At 51.9% G+C, this 21,666-nt stretch overlaps 1 protein-coding gene across 21 annotated transcripts in view; it reads right to left on the minus strand.

Moving 5' to 3' along the window:
* SLC39A11 (solute carrier family 39 member 11) overlaps positions 1 to 21,666 on the minus strand; it is a 371,868-nt gene that overhangs the window by 32,463 nt on the left and 317,739 nt on the right. For all 21 annotated transcript variants that reach the window (XM_081581304.1, XM_081581308.1, XM_081581302.1 and 18 more), the window contains one exon: positions 13,305 to 13,374. In XM_081581304.1, coding sequence (XP_081437430.1) covers positions 13,305 to 13,374 — 70 coding nt within the window. The remainder of the gene's footprint in view (positions 1 to 13,304; positions 13,375 to 21,666) is intronic.

Below are 21,666 nucleotides of genomic sequence, written 5' to 3' on the forward strand. Positions count from 1 at the left end.
TTAAGAACATGAATAAGACAAGGATGCTCGCACTTACTGTTTCTATTCAACATTATCCTCGAGGTTCTAGCTGGAAATTAGATTTTTAAAGAAATCATTGAGGCTTCTACACTGGAAAGGAAAGAGTAAAACTCTGCCTATATGAAAATAACATTAGTTTCTATACAGAAAATGCAAGGCAACTCACAAAATGATCATTAAAGCTATCAATGAATTCAGTAAAGCTTCAGGATACAAGATAAATATAACTCCCCAATCCACTACACGCTAACAAAACATCACAAAGGCTTGAAAACTGACCCCCAAAGTAGTGAAATGAGGTTCGCAATGTTGTAAAAGGTCTCATTCCCCGTCCTGAGCACTGGGAGTGCTGGCTCCAGGAGCTCTGACTCCATTACTGGGGGCCTGAGCACCGAGAAGGTCAAGGTTGGATGCATACTCCCTGCACACCCCGGTCATGGTCAGGGAGGGCCCTGGGGCCTATGGAGATCTGCACTCCTCCGGGAAGCATGCCTCCATTAAATAGCAGACAAAATGCACCGTGACAAAGCACTCCAAAAGACTAAAAAAGCAAATTATCAAGTGATACAGCAATCCCACCTTTGGGTATATACACAAAAGAATTGAAAGTAGGATCTCAAAGAGATATTGGTGCATTCATGTTCACAGCAGCATTATTTACAATAGCTCAGAAATGGAAGCAACCTGAGGATTCATCAACAGATGAGCAGGTAAACAAAATGTGGTCCACACATACAACGGAATTGTAGGCATGCGTGCTAAGTCGTTTCAGTCGTGTCTGACTCTCTGCGACCCCATGGACTGTAGCCCGCCAGGCTCCTCTGTCCATGGGATCCTCCAGGCAAGAATACTGGAGTGGGTTGCCATGCCCTCCTCTAGGGGATCTTCCCAACCTAGGGATCGAACCTGCATCTCTTATGTTCCCTGCATTGGTAGGTGGGTACTAGGGCGCCAACTGGGAAGCCTCCACAATGGAACATCAGTCAGCCTTAAAAAGGAAGGAAATTTCAACATCTGCTACAACACGGATGAACCTTAAGGACATCATAAATCTGTCATAGAAAGACAAATAAAAGGGGTTTCCCGGCGGTCCAGTGGTTAAGTAAGAATCCACCTTGCAATTTAGAGGATGCAGGTTTGATCCCTGGTCTGGGAAGATCCCACATTCCTTGAGGCGATTAAGCCCCTGCACCACAACTACTGAAGCCTGAGTGCCCTAGAGCCCGTGCTTCGCAACAAGAGTGCAGCCTTCGCTTGCTGCAAGTAGAGAAAAACCTAAACAGCAATGAAGACGTGGTGCAGACAAAGATATATTAAATAAATACATTTTACAAAGTTACAGAACAGGGAATAACATTTTTAAAATAATAATAAAATAAAAAGACAGAGACAAAATGATCCCCTTTATATGAGGTCCCTGGAGTCAGTCGTCAAAGTCACAGAGCCCGAACGCAGAGCAGGGGTTGCCTGGGGCTGGGCGGGGGTGGGGGTGGGAGTGGAGGGGTGGGGGGAGGGGGGTTGCTTCCTGGGGACAAGGTTTCAATTTTTTCTTAAGATGAAAAGAGGTCTGGAGATAAAGAAGATGATGGCTACACAACAATGTGATGTACTTACTGACATCATACACTTAAAAATGGTTAATTTTACGTCTGTAAGCTTGTGTGCTAAGTCACTTCAGCCGTGTCCAACTCTTCGCGACCCCATGGACTGTAGCCCGCTAGACTCCTCTGTCCATGGGATTTCCCAGGCAAGAATACTGGAGTGGGTTGCCATGTCCTTCTCCAGGGGATCTTCCCAACCCAGGGATCAAACCTGTGTCTCCTGCGGCTCCTGCACTGCAGGCAGATTCTTTACCGCTGAGCCACCAGGCAAGCCCCTTTACGCATGTATCCTCTATAACAATTAATTTTTTTTAATAAGACAAAACAAAACACTACGACAGATTGAAAGAGAAGAGACATCATGGAAAAAAGGAAAAAACTTTTTTCCTGCTTTTTGAACAAGAGACATTGCCTCTTCATTTTGCGTGCTCCTGCTACTGCTGCTGCTGCTAAGTCGCTTCAGTCGTGTCCGACTCTGTGCGACCCCACAGACGGCAGCTGAGGTCCCGCCAATTGTGCCATCGTCTGTCCTCCCGCCAGAGAGAGCTGGCGTGTCTCTGGCTGTCATTCAGTCACCCGCAGTGAGGCGCTGGCCTGAAGAGGTCCTGTCCTCTGCAGTGGTCCCTCTCTCCCCTGACTTGGGGAAGCGGTGACCTTGGGAAGCGTAACCCCCTTCGGAAGGGACAGTAGAAACGGGGTGGGAGGTCTCCTAAGGCCCTCTTCTCCACTTTCCTTCTAGAACCTTGGCTCTCACGCTGTGGGGTGTTTCCTGGCACAGGGGAGCCTTGACGATGCTCATTTGCCCCCTGACCTCCCACCTGGAGATGGTCAAGGGTGAACGCTGGCCGGGGGCTGAGGTCAAGGCGCCAGACAGAAGGCTCGGGGCCACAGCAGTTCCCGTGCCAGGCTGGGCCATGGGGTGTTTGGCCAGCGGTCCTGGGTCAGCAGCGCTGGTTTGAGTTTGGGAAATGGTGTGGCTTTGGGCAAGTCACTTGCTTTCCGACTTTCTCTGGCGTGAAATGAGGCTTCCTGAGGTCTCTCCCAGAGCCAAGGTCAAGTCAGAAGGACATTGCTCGTTTGTAACATGACGATGGTGTCTTGGCCTCCGTGACTTTTTCCATCGCTTCTCCCTTGCCTGCACTGAAAACTACCCATCTCAGGCCCCTCAGTCTCCTGCGAAGCCCCCCTGAGCAGGCCTGGGGCCGCCTCCACTCCCCCACCTGCAGGCTGGCATCACACAGGAGGGAGCTGGGCGGGGGCAGCCCCCAGCCCGCGCTTCTGGACAGAATGAAAACCGCGACGCCCCATCTGATGGAATCACACCGAAGAAAGGAAACTTGTCTTTTAAGAACAAGCGAGAGGCTGATGACTGAAGGCCCAAAGAATTTTGTGGTTGGACCTTTTTTTTTCCCTGTTGTTTGTTTTCTGGCACAATCTGCCTCTGTTTCGGAGCCGACGGCCGCGGTGCCCGTGACAAAGGCCTCTTTCTTACGACAGTTTAATAGCTCCGATGTGGGGGACAGCCCCGACTCCCACGGGGCGGCCTCTGGAGGCGGCCTCTCAGGAAAGGAGAGAGCCTCGGCTTTCTTCCAGTCGGGTCCAGAGTGAACTGAGAGGCTTAAGGAAACACCAACAAGAAACCAAACCAAATGGGAAACTCCTTTCAAAACGGGAAATGAAGGCTTGGAGTGGGGAAGACAGAAGGCGTCGGGAGACTGAAGAGACTGGATCCAAGAGGGATGCTCAGAGCTCACTGTCCACTGTGGGCGGAGGGGGAGAAATCTACGTGGAGGCGGGGAGATGCAGATGGAGACGGGGCGGGCGGCGTGTGTATCGGTTCCGCACGGCCGCCATAACCAAGGGCCGCCTTCCAGGTGGATGAAGACAACAGAGATGCGTTCTCATGGTCTGGAGGCTAGATGCTCAAAAGCAAGGTGTCCGCAGGACCACCCTCGCTCGGAAATCTCTAGGGAAGGTCCTCCCTTGGCTTGTCCAGCTTCCGGCGGCAGCGGGCACTCCTGAACACTTCTTGACTTCTGGCTGAGGCACTCTGATCTCTGGTTCCCTCGAGGTGCCTCTGCGTCGTCACCCAACCTCCTCCTGTGTGTGTGTCTGTGTCTCGTCTCCTTGTCTCATAAAGACACTGGTCATAATGGATTTGCACGCGTGCGTGCATGCTCAGTTGCTTCAGTCATATCTGACTCTTCTGCGACCCTATGGACTGTAGCTCCTCTGTCCGTGGGATTTCCCAGGCAAGAATCCTAGAGTGGGCTGCCATTTCCTCCTTCAGGGGATCTTCCCGACCCAGGGATTGAACCTGTGTCTCTTTTGTCTCCTGCATTGGCAGGTGGATCCTTTACCATTGCGCCTCCTGGGAAAATAATCCTGCACGTGGAAAACACTCACTAAATGTTTCACAACTACCAGAGGCAGGGCTGGGGGGCAGAGAGCTGGGGAAGGGATGTTAATTCTGGGCTTCCGCACACCTGCCACCTGCCATGAGCTTGACCTCAGGGGAAGTCCCCGGGCTCCGGATTCTCACCTGGCTCCTGGGAGGGCGGTGAGGACTGAGCAGTGTGTGTAAACAGCCCCTAGAGGCAGCCAGCAGCGCAGCGCCGCGAACCCCCTAATGAGCCCGGGCCAGCCCGGCAAAAGGCAGTGCATTCAACACCAGCAGCCCATCCGAGCCCCGCTGGTGACTCTGGAAAGCGCAGTTGCTTTCTGCCTCTCGTTGTGTGTGACAAGCGGTCCCAGAGGATGGACACAGCAGTGGTGGGAACGCAGGAGGGAGTAGTCTGTGTCATCCTCAGCGACTGGGAAAGCCACAAAGAAACGACGAAGCTGCTCTTCAAGAGCCTCGCGGGGTCCGCGCCTCCCCCCAAGCCCGCCCTGGGCTAGACAGAGCACACGCTGTGCCGAGATCGGTCCCCGGTGCCAAGATGGTCAGCCCTGTCGCCAGGCACTCGGGTGGGGGTGGCGGGGGGCCGCGGAGGAGGAGGAGGCGGCCCTGCACAAACGGGCTCCTTGTGTCGCTGATGTGAGAAGCGGCCGCCCGGCAGACAGGGCAGGGCAGAACGGAGCTGCCTGCTTGTTCTGGGCCCAAACCTCGTGCGGTGACACTGGGGGGACCGGAGAGAGTCCAGGGAACCGGGTGGGGGGTGCGTGCAATAGAGAAGTAGCTCATGCTATACAGAGGGGGCTGCCCACTCTAAAATCATCCACAGAATTCAGGCGGGCCATCAATGCATCACCTGCATTCAGGTGCAGAGCAGACCATGCCCAGCCTGGTCCCAGGCCCCACGCAGAGAACAGAAGAGGCCCCCGGCAAGGGTGCAAGATGGGGAAATAGATACACACGGTATCAGAGTGAGAGCCGTCTGCACGCCAGCTCAGTGCAGAGACAAGACAGCAAAGCCAGCCTGGGATGGCCAGGGAGGGCGGGGGGAAGGAAGGCTGTGAAGGCACGGCGTCTGCAGGCAGAGCCTGAGTCACAGGAGATCAGACGTCCCACGCTCCTGGACCCGGCCTCCAGCCTGGAACCTGCGGAACCCTTGTCTCCTGCATCGGCAGGCAGATTCTTTACTACTGAGCCGCCTGGGAAGCCCGAGAACATAATTACATATTATTATTGAAAAGGGCTTCTGCGAATTCAAACAGAGAGAGAAGTTAAGTCCTTGTCTGGGGCGGGGGGGGGAGTGCAGAAAGGACTCGGTTTTATCCTGAGTTTATGAACTAATTTTTGGTGATAAATACAGATTGTAAGAGAGAGTGATTGGCTGTGAGAGCAGCTTTGTTTCAATGCCTTTACTTTGCAACGTAGAAAAGGTAGCATTTGTACATCAGTCTTCACATGCCTGGGGGACGCTGTTACTGTCCCACAAACACTAACAGTCCTAGAACCACAGCTGCCACCCTCCTTTCTCACGTGACACAGCTGGAAACTGAAGTGCAGGCAGTCAGAGCCCAGGACGCAGGCAGGCGGCCAGGCGCGTGGTTCCCAGGCTCGCCCTGACGCCCCACCGCCGCACGGTGGCACTGTCTGCCAACCAGCTGCCGATTCCACCGGCTCCTGCAGACTCGAGGTAAGGCCGGGCAGCTGTGTAGGGGGCGGGAAAGGAAAATGCACATATGGCGAGGAGCTGTCAACAGACGATTCTAGAATTCCAGGCCGGAAGACTCTTCAGAGTCCCTTGGACTGCAAGGAGATCAAACCAGTCCATCCTAAAGGGAATCAGTCTTAAATATTCACTGAAAGGACTGATGCTAAAGCTGAAGCTCCAATCCTTTGGTCACCTGATGCAAAGAACGGACTCATTGGAAAAGACCCTGATGCTGGGCAAGACTGAAGGCAGGAGGAGAAGGGGACGACAGAGGATGAGATGGTTGAATGGCATCAGCAACTCGATGGACATGAGTTTGAGTAAACTCCGGGAGTTGGTGATGGACAGGGAAGCCTGGCACGCTGCGGTTCATGGGGTCGCAAAGAGTCGGACACGACTGAGCGACTGAACTGAAGAATTCCAGTCAAGGTAGTTTGAGGGGTTCAAGAGAAGAGCTTGTCTACATCAAATAGGGTGGAAGGTGCCATCTGCAATTGCAAATGAAAGCAGCACAAGAATTTCCTTCCAGTTTTGCTGACATGACGGAAGGGGTGGCGGAGGGGAGGAGCCTGTGTGTGGGGCTGGTCGGGTGTACTCTTCACGCTGGGGTTCCACGTCTCAGGCTAGACACTGCTCTGCAGGGAAAGCTTTCCTCCACCCGGGAAAGCTGAGATCCAGGTCAGAAGGTTAAGATTAGCAGCCTTGAGGAAGAGACGGTCTCGTCAGGACTCCCCAGAAGTCTGGGAACTTGGTCCCAACACAGGGAGGTCTGGCGTGTTAGCAGAGTGGCCTGCAACTTGGAGATGGCCCGGGCAGCCTGCTCCTTAACAGATGCTGAGCGAACCCAATGAAGGAATTTATGTTTTATTTCTCCAAGCGCCCTCCAGGGCTTCCCTGGTAGCTCAGTGATAAAGAATCCACCTGCCAAGCCAGGAGACATGGGTTCAATCCCTGGTGGGAAACTAACATACCGCAAGGCGCGTGGTGCACCCAAAAAGAAAGTGCTCCTGGCTGCCCTGGAGGTTCAGAAAGATCCAACCTGCTAGTTCAGGAGACACAAGAGATGCAAGTTCAATCCCTGGGTTGGGAAGAGTCCCTGGAGAAGGAAATGGCAATACATTCCAGTATACTTGCCTGGGAAACCCTATGGGCTGAGGAGCCTGGCGGTACAGTCCATGGGGCCATAAAAGAGTCAGACACGACTGAGCGGCTAAACAAGTCTCCTCTCACCACATCAACGAAGTCTGCTCTTCAACACTCTGCATTTATCTTGCAAACATGTTTTCCGGATTAAACTTGAACAGAAGTAGGTGGACAACTTGGACAGATGGATGTGCACATAGAGGTCTACGCACCCATCAACGGATTAATGTTCACTAACGAGCAGGGAAACGTGTCTACTGCCATCTTTGTTTCTAAACAAATGGCTGCTTAGCTGATTAATGGCTGCTGTCTTAAATGAATGCTAAAATTTCAACATGCATATCGGTTTTTAAGCCAGGCAGAAGGATATACCTGACTTTTGCTTTGCTCTTTCATCTGAGCAGCAAACACAGACTTCAAAGTTTATTCTGATGCCTGCGTGTGTAACTCAACGAGCCATGTCAGGTCCAGATGCTGGCTGAGACTGCAGGCATCCTTGACTAAGTGTCTGGGTGTTGGGTAGCAATGGCTGGTCGGGGCACTCAGCAGAAAAAAAAAAAGTCCAGGACTACCTCGGGGATGTGCTTTGTGGATTCTGCGTGGTGCACCGTCAGGTCAGCGGCCAGCCTCCTCTGCTGCACGCAGCCAGCTGTGGGATGACAGACGCCTCTCGACTTGTGCTTAAGTAGGATGCATGTGATACGTGAGGCCAAATCTGAAGCATAAACAGCCTCGCTCTCCCTGCTGGTTTGAATTATGCCTGCCGCTGAGTTAAGAGCTGAGGGCATGTTTCCTCTCTGGAGCACGCGTCCTCTGGAGGTAATGACACCGAGGAGGGAAAACCGCTTAAGCGGCCAACTCCCCAAGGACCGGTGGGACGGAGACCGGCTTTGTGGTGAAGCCAGAGAGAAACTGCTGTGGGACCTGATCGGGAAGAAGAAAGCCGTGACTCCCTCGAACCGCTGGTGGAGACTCGTCTTCCTCCAGGAGATGTTCGGTTCTGAATGGGTCCCCTGAAGATGTAGGCCACCTCCTGGGGGAGGAAGGTGGGCCAGGTGGAAGGCCGGTGACGGGCAGGGCGCCAGAGCGGCGACGAGGCAGCAGCATCTGAACACTAGATGGCAGCAGCCACATACAGATGACTCGCTGGGGACCCCCAGGCGGACTTTTTGCCTTTTCCTACTGTTCACGAGGTTCTCGCGGCAAGGATATTGGAGTGATTTGCCATTCCTTCCTTCAGTCAAAGGATGGCAGGGCTTCCCTGGCGGCTCAGATGGTAAAGAATCTGCCTGCATTGAGGGAGGCCCAGAATGATCTCTGGGTTGGGAAGATCGCCGGGAGGAGGGAACGGCTACCCGCTCCAGTATTCTTGTCCCTGAAGAATTCCAGGGGCAGAGGAACCTGGCAGGCGATAGTCCATGGGGTTGCAAAGAGTCAGACATGACTGAGTGACATTAACACACATAGTAGTGTGTGTAGTCTTTTTGCCTTTTCATACTGTGTGTGGGATTCTCGAGGCAAGAATATTGGAGTGGTTTGCCGTTTCCTCCTCCAGTCAAAGCTATGGTTTTTCCAGGAGTCATGTATGGATGTGAGAGTTGAAGCATAAAGAAGGCTGAGCACCAAAGAACTGATGCTTTCAAACTGAGAAGCTGGAGAAGACTCTTGAGAGTCTCTTGGACTGCAAGGAGATCCAACCAGTCCATCCTAAAGGAAGTCAACTCTGAATATTCACTAGAAGGACTGGTGCTGAAGCTGAAGCTCCAATACTCTGACCACCTGATGTGAAGAGCCGACTCCTTGCAAAAGACCCTGAAGCTGGGAAAGACTGAGGACAGGAGGAGAAGGGGGCAGCAGAAGATGAGATGGTCAGACAGCATCACTGACTCAATGGACATGAATGTGAGCAAACTCCAGGAGATGGTGAAGGACAGGGAAGCCTGGCATGCTGCAGTCCACAGGGTCACAAAGTGTCGGACACAACTTAGTGAATTAACAACCACAACAACAGCACATGTAGTCTTTCCTGGTAGCTGGTGTCACAGCTCGGACGGTGAACTTGGCCATGGCTGTGTTCCAATAAAATTTTATTTATAGAAGCAAGTGTTGGGCCCGATTTGGCCCACGTTCCAACACTTGCCAACCCCTGCACGAAAACGGAGAGCTCCTCCTGGCCCAGCTAGCTCGGTCCACACATCGCAGGCATACGCCAGGTAACTCTTTTCTCCTCCCAAATCCATGCAGACGTGTCCTTCCTTCCCCTTCAGCCCCTTTCATCTACCTATGTGATTACCTACGTCTCTTGAACTTGAACTCTCCCTCCCACATGATGAAAGAATCAGGTGACAAATGCTGCCTATTGGTTCTGAGTCTAAAACCCCTTCTTCGCATCAGCCTCTCCATTCCCACCATCATCAACTCATCTTCCAACTTCTCTGTTGCTCTTAAAATAATACATAACAGTGGTGTCAACAGCATCTGTTCAGTTGCTGGATTCTTCACATGGATCCGTCTACCTCCCGCCCTCCCCTCCACCAGAATTCTTCCCTTGAGCGGGGTTAAGGTTCAGATTGCCTCTTGGACTTTGTCGTCGGAACCCACCAAGGTTGTCAGCCTCTTGCTGAAGAAGGTACTTTTCCTTTGGCCTTCGGTCTCACTTCCATAAATTGCCACGTGAACCCCGCCCACCTTGGTGACATCACCTACCCGTGGGTTGAGGTACCACGTGCTCTTAACCACCTCCTCCAAGCGGGCGGTCCCCACCCTCCTGATGAAATGCTCCATTCTGTGAAGCGCCCCTGAGGTCAGGGGAGACCAGGACCTTTGTCCACTGGTTCCTTGGACCATCTGGTTTGCACCCCCTATCTGTGCTCATCCCATGGGCCTGAGGGCTTCGCCATCCACTGACCAATTACTTTAGCTATCTCTTTGCTATTTTTCAATTACATGGCACTGAGGTCAGAGAGTCTGGTCTGAATGGTATTGATCTGGGGGCTTTCTGACTTTCTCTGTGGCACAGTGCTGTTATCATTTTTGGGAAACGCCCATACCGTGTGCTCGGGAAGAAGGCTGAAGTTTTCCTAACTGCTGGGTTGGGGGTCCACATATGTCCATTACTAATATCTTGTTAACGCTTTATCCGTTTTATCAGCGTCAGAGACGGGAACTGTTCTTCCCACCACGACTGGGCTTTTGTCTGTTGCTCCTTGTGATTCTGACCATTTTTCCTGAGCCTTGTGAGGCTCATGTTGCTGGAAGCGTACACAGGCAGGATCATTATGTCAGCCGGGTACACTGTTTCTCTTGTCATTAAGTACTGACCTTTATTCTCTCGGCGGCTTTCCGCCTTCGAGTCTGACTGGTCTGAGACTGAAATTGTTAATATCTGCTTTCTCTTGATCAGCATTCACCTCGTGTCTTTTGTCATCCCTTTATCTTCCACCTCTGCATGTCAATGTTTTAGGCACGGCACTTGTTAATTACACAGAATTGGAATTTTAAAAAGCAAAACCTCTCTTTCAAAAGATGCATTTAATCGTCTGACGACTGTTTTTACACCACCCCTCCCCCTAGTATTAGTCTGTCTTTCTCTTTTTTATCTTCCTCTCTCCCTCCCTCCCACGAAACCCTGCATGGTCTGCAGCACGAGCTAAGGGCAGAGAAGGCTTACAAGACTTGACTGGGGCGGGGGCTGTTCTGCAGTAAGATCAGAGGAATTTGAAAGAAAGAACCCAAACCATGACCTGCGTATGGATTTGTAAGTGGGGCAGACAGACTGAAGGATGGGGTCTGCATGAGGTCACCCTCCTTCCATCTCTGTGGCCAGCATTGTATGGACCCACTCTCCCTGCCATCCCCCACGCTCCGTACCCTGGACACAGTGGTGAAGGGGGCAGAGTCAGAGGGGCATAAACCTCCACCAAGGAGGCTGGTTTATCAGAGGGTTTCCTGAGGCTGAAAACAGCCCCGTCTCCCCAGCCCGATCTTGAATGGAGAGCCCAGTGGAGGGTTTACATAACTCAGAGGATCTGTCTGGTCTCGGGAAGTGGGGAGCTGGGTTGGAAAGACTTATCTTCTACTTTCTTCAGAGACATGAAGCTTAGCAGAAAGTGCGGGTGACAGAAGAGAGGGACATCGGAGTTGACATCTTGATGCCGTGGGAGATGAGGTGCCACCAGACAGGAAGCCAGGCCGTGAGCACAGTGCCCGGGGCAGGCTGTCACTGGATGGCACAGACATCTCTGGAGTGTGTGTGGCTCTCCGGGCTCGGGAGGGCCCGGTGCCGGCTCAGCCCCGCGGGGCCCCTCAGCGCTCTGACACCGCCCGCCCTGACGGTCCAAGTGGTCCAAGCCAAGTGGAGATCAAACCGCCATGCCAGGGCATGAAGCCCACACCCCCTCCCCACGCCCAGGGCAGGAAGAGCAGCCCGCAGGCTTGATGAGGCCAATTAAGCCCTGGGTCTGGGTGACTTTTCTCACATTCTGAAGGCTTCACCCATCTACCATCTCCTGGGATCTTCACTGCAGGCGTATTCTTTAATGCTGACCCTGGAGTCGGGGCGAGGGAGCGACCTGCGAGTCTGACAGGCAGGAATGAGAACTGAGAAGAAGGAAAATCTCGACCCGGGACGTGGCTGCTTTGTGGAGCAGACAGGCCCCTTCACACGTAGCATCAGAGTCCAGTGACTGCAGTGACTACACGGACGCACGGGGGCCCCACGGCAGCCGAGGGTCCTGAGGAAAGGATGCGACGGGGCCTAAAGAGGCTGCAGGAAATGTGGGGACCAAGCGGGAGGAGGGATTCTGTGAGGAAGTAGTTGCTGGCAACACAGTCCACAGACACAGGGCAGATCACTGAAGGAAGTGGTGGTGACATTGCCTTCGGGGGGAAAAAGTCGATTTTGAGATTGTACCGGCCAGAGGGCAGTCGAATGAAAACACAGAAGCCAGTGGCCACTGGACCACCACTTTGAGCTGAATTACGTTTTCAAACTATCGTGATTTCCAGGGACTTCCCTGGTGGTCCAGTAGTAAAGGATCCGCCTGCCAGTACAGGGGATGTGGGTTCAATCCCTGGTCCGGGAAGATCCCACATGCCGCAGGGCAACTGAGCCCCTGCTCTACAAGAGAAACAACGCACGCCACGGTCGAGAGAAGTCCCGCAAAGCGACAGAGACCCAGTGCAACCATAGATTAATCAGTTACAGTGTTGAGCGCCTCGAGATGGCGCTTGCGCTAGCTGTTCCAAATTCACCGCTGACCCGCCACTTCCCAGCACCCGCACCTGACCGGCCCCACCTGCCTGTCCCTACCTGACCGCCTGCCCATTTCTGCTATCCTCCATCCCCTATGGGCATCTGGGTTTTCTGCCCTTGGATGGATGGCTTCATGCGCCCTCCTTCAGCCTGGAGGCTGGGGTACTTGTGGTTTTGTGGGCATGGGTGGACCAGGTAGCTCATCTCCATGATGCCTCCTTATGGTCCTGAGGCTGTGGCTCTGGATGATTCAAGAGAGGTGGAGGGGAGGAAGAATCCACAAGGCCTGGGAAGATGGGGGAGCAGGGGCTCAAGGATGCCAGGGAGCTGGGCTTGGTCAGCCAGGTACCGGGTGGTGACGGGAGACCCTGGCAGGGGGGGCGGCGCGGGTCCTGCATGGCAGCAGATGGACCGTGGAGATGCTGGGTGTGGGGATCCTGTGACTTCTGGAAGGTGGCTGGACCCGTACGCATAAGTGAGGGAGAGAAACTGAGGCTGAAGGTCAGCGTGGGCGTCGCCAGCAAGGAGATGGAGAATCAAGCCCTGGGGATGGGGGAGAACGGCCAGGGAGAGAGCGCTGAGTGAGAAGGGAGGCCCTGGAGATGGCGCGCCGGGGAACATGAGTTTCAGGAGGGGCCATCGGACACGAAGCCAGCAGAAGAGCTGGGGAAGAAGCAGACAAGAGAGAGGAAACTGGGAGGGCCTGCGGCCAGAGAGAGGAAAGTGAGGGGTCGGAAGAGAGGGAGGGGTCAGGACGGCCAGCCGCGGCCTTTGTAGCTCCCCGACCTTTCCATCCACCTGGGGCTGAATTCTCAGAGGGGACCGCAAATACCAAGGGCCATCGTGGTTCCTGAGCCCTGGCGGCTTTGAGCACCTGCTGGTGGGTCCTGGAATCAACCCCCCAGCATTACCGTCTTATCGTGATTCATCCATTTAAAGCATTTGGAGAACAGCATGAATTACAGCCACGGTTGGTTTCCAAAACAGCTACCCCTTAGCTAGCTTGCTGGAAGAACTTGGCGTAAGCCTGTTTCTCTGATGGAGCATCTCTCAGGTGTGAGCGTCCCTGCCCTCCTCCTCCACCAGTCAGAGCTGGGGGGCTGGGGGTGCTGCACAGTTCTGTGCAGACGGCTCACCCGAGGCACCAGCTGGGGCAGGGCCACCAAGGCACTAGGTGCTGCTTACCTGGCACTCTCGAAGGTGGCCGATGCCGTCTTTCCTACAGCCCCAAATCCAACTCCAACCGCAAGACCCTCTGAAAGAGACATAAAGATCCATGAGGTGTTAGGAATCATTCTTCTATAATATTACACATGCATACGGCTTCCCAGGTGGCTCCGTGGTAAAGACCTGCCTGCCAATGCAGGGAATGAGGGTTCGATCCCTGGGTCAGGAAGATACCCTGGAGAAGGAAATGGCAACCCACTCCAGTGTTCTTGCCTGGAGAATCCCATGGGCAGAGGAGCCTGGTGGGCTACAGTCCATGAGGTCACAGTCAGACATGACTGAGCAACTGAACAACAATAATATGTGCACTTGGCATTGAAGTTGGCTCAGAAGCCAAAACCAGCAGCCCCCTGTGGGCTGGATTAGTGCAGTCGTCCACCAGGGCAGGGAGATGCACGGTCTGACCCGCTTGGTGGGGGTACCCCTGGGGCACCATGGAACCAGTCACATACTCTATCACACTGGCAAAACTTATGGTCCTTTCTGCATACTTTATAGTCACTCAACACGCTTATACTCATTCAGCTGTTCAGAACAGGCAGTTTCTTCACTTCTTCGTATGAAATCAGAACAACAGGATTTCGGCGTGTCATAACACAGGTCAAAAGCAGATCCTGCAAAGGCTCATTTCTGAAATGGGTGTGCCACTCTGTTTGCAGATAAGGGAACTCGATGTAAAGGACGAATCTTACATTAGTAAAGGTCAGTGGATTTTTCTATGAAGCGTTAATGTTGGGAAACAAGTTTTTGAGTCCCAGAGTTCATTTGAATTTGACTGTTTTAATCCTTTTTGTTAATTAAAAATGCAAATACTTTCAAAAAAAGAGGGAGCTCTGATTCAGAGGTCCAGGCTCCTCATTCCTGATAGCTTCTTGTCCTTTTCTTTGTCTTTCAGAGATTTCCTCCAAGGGTGGGCACTGCAGAAGCTGTCACTCTAGGGAGGAATTTGGATAATAAAAGTTCAACATTTTCAGGACTGCCTGATGCATCTGACAAGCTTCAAAAAGAATGAGTGTAATGGTGAGGTTCCACATATCACTGGGGGCTGAATTTCAGGCCTGGCTAGGATGGATATGTCTAAGGGTTTCAGGCACCCCTGTGATGGAGGGGGAGGCAGCCTCTTATGTGGCCCTCGAATCTCGGGAGCTATCCATGGTCCCGAGAAAATAAAGGTAGAGGACATCTGAGCTGCCTCCATCTGCCCTGTCTCCAACCTTGGGGGAGCCCAGGGTTCACAAATCTGCTGTTCTCAATCTTTTTTTGTACCAACACAGCCCAGACCACAACCCACTCCCATCAGCAGGTGTGGGGTTTCTGGGGCAACAATCTTCACCAGGTGTCAAAAGCTAAGCAGAGACTGACTGGAGTCCCCTGAGACTGGAGGGGCCAATCCCTCCCTTTGAGAAAACTTGCTTTTCTAAACCATAAACAGCAGCTGGTGGCTCTTTTGTTAAAGATTCTGCTCGAATGAGTCATTTAATGTAAATGATAGTGCAGCCCTGACAATAGGACTTACATTAATTAGCAAACTAACCCTTTCTAGTTATTTAGCACTTGACTTACTAATGCTCCCAACAGCTCTGGGAGGTTGAGGGGTGGGGTGGCTATCCAACTAATGCAGGAGAAAAAGGGCTCATCTACAGTGGCAGGGCGTCAAGGGGCAGAGCCAGGCTTGACCCTCAGTCCCCCAGTCCCCACCATCCCAGCAGGCTGAGATGGGCTGCAGCTATTCTCCCAGGTGTGGGCAGCACAGGCTGGCATCTGAGTATCTGCATCCCAGGGAGGTTCTGAGCAAAGTGAACTCATCCTACCTCTGCCCCGCCCTGTAGCTTGGCCTCGCCCACAGGGGGGTACCACAACCCCTGCTGCCAAATGCACAAGCGGTGGCTTCCCAGGTGGCTCAGCAGGTAGAGTCCCCTTGCAACGCAGGAGACACAGGAGACACGGGTTTGATCCCTGGGTTGGGAAGATTCCCCTGGAGGAAATGGCAACCCACTCTAGTAGTCTTGCCTGAAGAATTCCCACGGACAGGGGAGCCTGGAGTCAAAAGGGTCAAAAGGGTCAGAAGAGTTGGACACCATTGAGCACACGTGCACGCACACCTTAGGTGGCGGCCAGCTCAGTCCCCCCTGATTTGGAATAAAGGAGAGGAAGAAGAGGTAACGGAGGAAGGGAATGTGACTGCAACTGTCTCTGAAGGCGGAGGAGTGCCTGACAGTTAAACTAATGAGAAACCAAGACGAATGACCCACCCGGCAAGAGCGGTAGATACGGGACTGAAGGCAGACACCGAAGATCAGCAGGTGGTGGAAAGAACCCGCTGGGTGAAACAGGGAAGAGAAAAAAATGCGACTGGTGTTCACCCCCCAGGGCTTCCACCAAAAGTGCAAATCAGGGAGATAACTAAGACAAGAATCCAAAGTGGCTGGACTATTATTAGCAAGCCAGGCACCTCTTTTCACAGCTACTGCCATTAAGCCAAGTGCAGAGAGGAGGAAGACAAACTTCCAAACCTGGGGTTATAAGGCCCCGGGATGCAGGGAGACAGTCCCGAGGGCAAAATTGAGAACAAGCCCTAAACCTGATGTGCCCATTCCGATCTTCTGGGGGTGGGGGGTCTGCCTCTCACCACCTCCCCATCCCTCCTGAATCTCCGTCTCTCCCCATCCTCCATGGGGAGGGGGTGCACGGGCTTTCGGATCCTCCTTAACCAGGGAGCAGGCACCACCTTCAGAGACCAGCTCTCCACCCAGGGGGAGAGAGTCTCAACCTCCCTTCAACAAGCTAATCCTGGGTCTTCCCCTGGTCTACAGCCCTCTGGCTGCAGTGTGAGTCATTTTTCTCTTGTTCTGGAGGTGGGAACAAGTAAGTCTCTCTGTCTCATACCATTTCTCCACCCTTCCTGTATTTCGGCCACGCCACGCGGCTACTCCCCAGTCAGGGACGACTGTGATGGCGAGAGACGGAGGGGCTGAGCAGAGAAGAGCGGGTGGTCTGATAATGGCCCTTCTAGCCGGATGATGCTTTACCACTACTTATGCTTTAGGAACAAGTCTGAACGTTATTCATGCCCACGTCACTCACTGAAAAATAGACCAATAACCATCCTGGAGCATCAGCTGCTGGACGGGACCACGGGGGCCATGGGTGCGGCCTCAGGAGCCGCCAAGGGGGCCGGGCAAGCTCAGCTTAGATTCCTCCTCCGCCCACCTGGTCACTGTCGCTAAGCTGGGAGATGGCTATCAGGCCAGGCGAGAGGGCAGTGCTCATCACACAACAGTAGGCGTCCCCTCCCCGGCCATCAGGGGCTGACACACACCACAGAGCGGCCCTACTGCCTTTGTGCCCGATCTGATCCCACAGCTCAGAGGCGGCTTTGGGGGAGACTGGCCCCCAACATGTGAATTCCCTCCTGGCCTGTGGGAAGGAAACCCCGGAAGATGGGAACTCTGAAATATCACACATGTATTAAACAAAATGTTGGTATGTCCAGCCAGGTATTGCCACAGAATTCCACTGCCACGGAGTTCCTATGGGGTCTTGAAAAGGTCCAATAAAGGATGGAAGTTATCAACTTAAAGTGTCATTGTTTTTAGAAAAAGTAGTTCGACACACTTTTCTACTGTGGATTGTGAACCCTGCTGTTCATATGGGATGAAGTTAAGTGTTGGGAAAGATGAAAAATAGAGGTGTTCCAGAAGAGGTGGGTTTAACTCCAATTCGTTTTTTCTTATTTCTTACTTATTTATTTTTATTGAAATATAGTTAATTTACAACCTTGTTAATTCCTCTTGTACAACAAAGTGATTTGGTTATACAAATAACATATTTTATTTTCTTGGGCTCCAAAATCACTGTGGACAGGGACTGCAGCCATGAAATTAAAAGATGTTTGTTCCTTGGAAGAAAACCTTGACAACCCTAGACAGCGTATTAAAAAGCAGAGACATTGCTTTGCCAATAAAGGTCCGTAGAGTCAAAGTTATGGTTTTTCCAGTAGTCATGTATGGATGTGAGAGTTGGACCATAAAGAAGGCTGAGTGCCGAAGAATTGATGCTTTCGAACAGCCTTGCTGCAGGGAAGGGCAGGCTGGGGCCAGCTGCCTGGGAGGCACACCGTTATCACTGTTGGTGCACCTGGCCACGCTCTGCCCCGCAAGCAGAGTCAGGGTACAACTAACTCCTTGTGGGGGACACCTTTGGAGGTGCAGGGGGTTACATAGTCACGGTATTATGACTCCTCTAAGAAATTGGGAGGAGACTTTTTTTTTAAAGCCCCTTGGAGGACTTCTGCACGAAATTAGCCTTTAGCAGTTCTTTTAGGATGATGAATAGCCCCATTTATCCCTCCTCATACTTTACTCCCACCAAAGCATTTCCAAAAACCAGACAAAGAAAAGATTTTGACGCCTCGGATCACTGTCATGCTTTGCGTCACTGAAGGCAGATGGTATATAGTACAATGCATGTGGCTCACGAGGGCGGGGGGTGGTCCTTGTTTTCTTACTGGGAGGTTAACAGAGGAGAAATTCACTCTCTGCCTCCCCCAGCCCAGTTCTGTGATTGCCAGGTGCCAGGTAGGGGCCCTCGGGGCTCCTCTGGGTGGGCCCCATGTGGTTGTGGCTCTGATGGGTGAACCTGTGGAAAGGTCAGGGGCTGTGTTATCCTGAGTCCACGTCTTGAAGACAAAGCTGACCTACAGGAGGAGAGAATGTCATGGACACAATGACAACAGGAAAACTGGCCCTGAAGTGCTCATGTCTATGTCTCATTTATCCCCGGAGCCTGAAGCCCGACAGCACCTCCGCCCTTCCTTCCTGTGTCTGAGATGTACCCACACCCTTTCAACACCTCAGTTTTTTCCTAAACCCATCTTCCAGTTTTACTTTTTCTAGGACTCTAGGCACAAAAGAGGCTTCATTTCACACTCTTATTTTGAAATTAAAAAGTGGTTGTTTTCAGTTACACTGCTTACTGCTTTTTAATCATGGTGATATACTTTCACATGAAAAAAAACTCAAAATGCTCAGAAAAAGTCTAAAGTAATACATTTCCCTACCTCCAATTCCCCATCCTTAGTTTTACTCCCTAGAGGCAATATATTTCTTAACAATTCTGACTTTCAATTCTCTGATAGGTACCACTATCACTTTAAATAACATTTTAATATATTGGTTTCTTAAGTTTTATCACAGTATTGATTTAGCGAGTCTGTTGATAGCTCCATGGTTTCTTCTTTATCAGCCTGACTGTTGAGTGTCCCTTATAAAGGTTGAGGAACGCAGAACATATGCTTCCCACCTCTGCTTTATTTCCACCTTTATCAAAATTATGGCGTTTGATAATGCTCTGTAGATAATATTTCATTTATGATTTATTCTCAAGACAATTCAAAAATTCAATCCAGATAAAAAGTGAATTTACAATATTGGGGTGCTAACACAGTATTCTCTATATAATCAGGTTGCTATGTAATGAGAAGGAAGAGCAAGCCTCAGGCTTTAAACTCTTCCCATTTGAAGAAGATGGTCCCAAGGCCAAGTGGACTCCTTCTTGATTCCTTTTTGGCATTCATTCCATCTTCTAGGTGTTAATTTTCTAGGGCTTCCCAGGTGGTACTAGTGGTAAAGAATCCACCTGCCAATGCAGGAGACCCAAGAGACTCGAGTTTGATCCTAGGGTCGGGAAGATCCCCTGGGGTAAAAAGTGGCAACCCGCTCCAGGATTCTTGCCTAGAGAATTCCATGGACAGAGAAGCCTGGAGGGCTGAAGTCCATGGGGCTGCAAAGAGTCAGAAACGAATGAGCACACATTGGTCTTAATTAGCTACTATTGTCCTTCCTTCCTTCCTTTCCCAATTGTTACTTTTAACTGTGGTAGAAAACAGATGGGCAAAGAAGCTAGAAGGATGGTTAGGACCAAACCCACCAGGACGAAGCATCTCTTGAGAACTAACAAGAGAAGCGGAGGGGTGAAAAAAGCAGCAAGGAAGAGGAGGATGGAGAATGGCCTTGGAGCACCTTGATGACTGACGCAGAACAAGCTAGCACCCCGCAGAGGAGCAGCAAAGACGGTCCCAGAAATCACCGCGAAACACTCAGCAAATTTAAGGTCCGGTGTAAATGCCAGATATTAGTAAAATATTCAACTCAGCCGGCAAGGTGCTCTGAGCCCAGAGGCCTTCTTTTAATTAATGTCAGATTTGATCCAAGACATGCTCAAGACAGATGGGCGGGTGCTCAGAAAATCCTCCCCTGACCGGCTTCATCACCAGCTCCTGCATTCCTGGAGAACCTGCTCTTGTGCCTGACATGTGCAATCCTGTGTTTCTTATGGGGGGATGCAAGACAGACACGGGCTGTCCCTGGAGAGGAGGGGATGGAGGTGAGGAATATGATGTTGTTGTGACCCCAATGGGAGGGGGCGGTCAGCGTTCTAAAAAGAACACTGGGATTTAAAAGTGCTTCACCAATTACACTTGAAAGCTTTCACACAGCAAAGGAAACCAACAGCAGAAGGAAAAGATACCCTACTGAACACGATACGACCAATAAGGGGCAGCACCCAAACTACATCAACGGCGTCCCAGTCAACGTCCGAAAACCAAACAACCTGATTGAAAAACGGGCAGGAGGCTTGAACAGGTGTTTTCCGAGGAAGACATACAGATGGCCAACAGGCACATGGACAGACACCCACGTGGCTGACGGTCAGGTTAGCAAAGCATGGCCCTCGACGGGAGGCCGTGGGTTTGCTGGTGTCGGGGTTCCCCCACGGGAGTGCTGGGTGCTCCTGGACCGTGTTCCCTTAGACCCACCGCGGTGCCTCCTTCCAGCCCTGCTCAAACACGGCTCTCTTCAACAACGGACAGACAGCCAGCAGGCCAAGGAAGCTTCAGACTCCGTGGTGTCTGCTCATCCCCGCTTGCTGTGGCTGCCCCGGCTTTCAGGGCCCAGCTGGACTGCTGCCTGTTTGGGACTGAGGATGTAGGCCTATGGCCTGCTCCAGCAGATAAACGTTGGGCTTTTCTAGAGATTCTCGCCCTAGACTGTGGTTGCAGATGGCTGCTGTGCGGTGGAGGTGGAGACTGCTGCTGCTGCTGCTAAGTCGCTTCAGTCGTGTCCGACTCTGTGCGACCCCATAGACGGCAGCCCACCAGGCTCCGCCATCCCTGGGAGTCTCCAGGCAAGAATACTGGAGTGGGTTGCCATTTCCTTCTCCAGTGCATGAAAGGGAAAAGTGAAAGTGAAGTCGCTCAGTCGTGTCCGACTCTTAGCGACCCCATGGACCGTAGCCTTACCAGGCTCCTCCGTCCATGGGATTTTCCAAGCAAGAGTACTGGAGTGGGGTGCCATTGCCTTCTCCAGGAGGTGGAGACAGTCGTACCTGAATCTCCAGGGAGAGGCTGTAACCGTGGAAAGACTTTCCATGTGGCTTAGCTTCGCATCTGTGAACCCTCCAGCCTCCTCCCTGTCTTCTTGCATGCATGCGTACATGCCTGCGTGCTAAGTCCCTTCAGTCATGTCTAGCTCTTTGTGACCCCATGCACTGCAGCCCGCCAGGCTCCTTTGTCCATGGGAGTCTCCAGGCAAGAATACTGGAGTGGGTTGCCATTTCCTTTTTCAGCCCCATCTTCCTCCCCTCCTCCAAAAGTTAAACCAAGGTCTTACACATCAATGTTTTCTGAATGGAGCCCCTCGGAGCTCCAGTAACAATGGAAATGGGTTCTATAGTCAAATATTGCATTGAACCATCTGAAATCACTGCTATTTAACTGTTGCTTTTTTTTTTTTTTCTGGGACTATAAAACTGCAATCTCATATGGTCCAACCTAATGAGTTCTGGAAACTTTGAATATTCAGATTTCACATGAACCTTTAAGGCCTGAAGAATTCCCCGCAGTGAAGAAACCTGTGCAACTTTGTTTTCCAAATGGAGTTGACACCAGAAGCCTTGTATTAGATAACACCTCTTAATGTCTTGCAGAACCTGTGTTTTGTAGGACTTTTTTCCTTGGGAATGTTGCCTGGAAGAATTCAAGATAATTAAGAGCTGTCTAAGCTGGGGCTTCCCAGGTGGCATTAGTGATAAAGAACCCACCTGCCAACGTAGGAGATGTGGGTTCAATCCCTGGGTTGGGGAGACCCCTTGAAGGAGGGCATGGCCACTCCAGTATTTTTGCCTGGAAAACCCCATGGACAGAGGAACCTGGCAGGCTGCAGTCCATGGGTCACAAAGAGTCGGACACAATGAACTAAGCACAGCACAGAGCAAGCTTGTCTCAAACCCGTCTCCCCATCACATCACTGTATCTGAATAA

The sequence above is a fragment of the Giraffa tippelskirchi genome, chromosome 3, assembly GCF_054371585.1.
Source record: "Giraffa tippelskirchi isolate mGirTip1 chromosome 3, T2T-mGirTip1v1.2.pri, whole genome shotgun sequence".
Taxonomy (NCBI): Eukaryota; Metazoa; Chordata; class Mammalia; order Artiodactyla; family Giraffidae; genus Giraffa; species Giraffa tippelskirchi.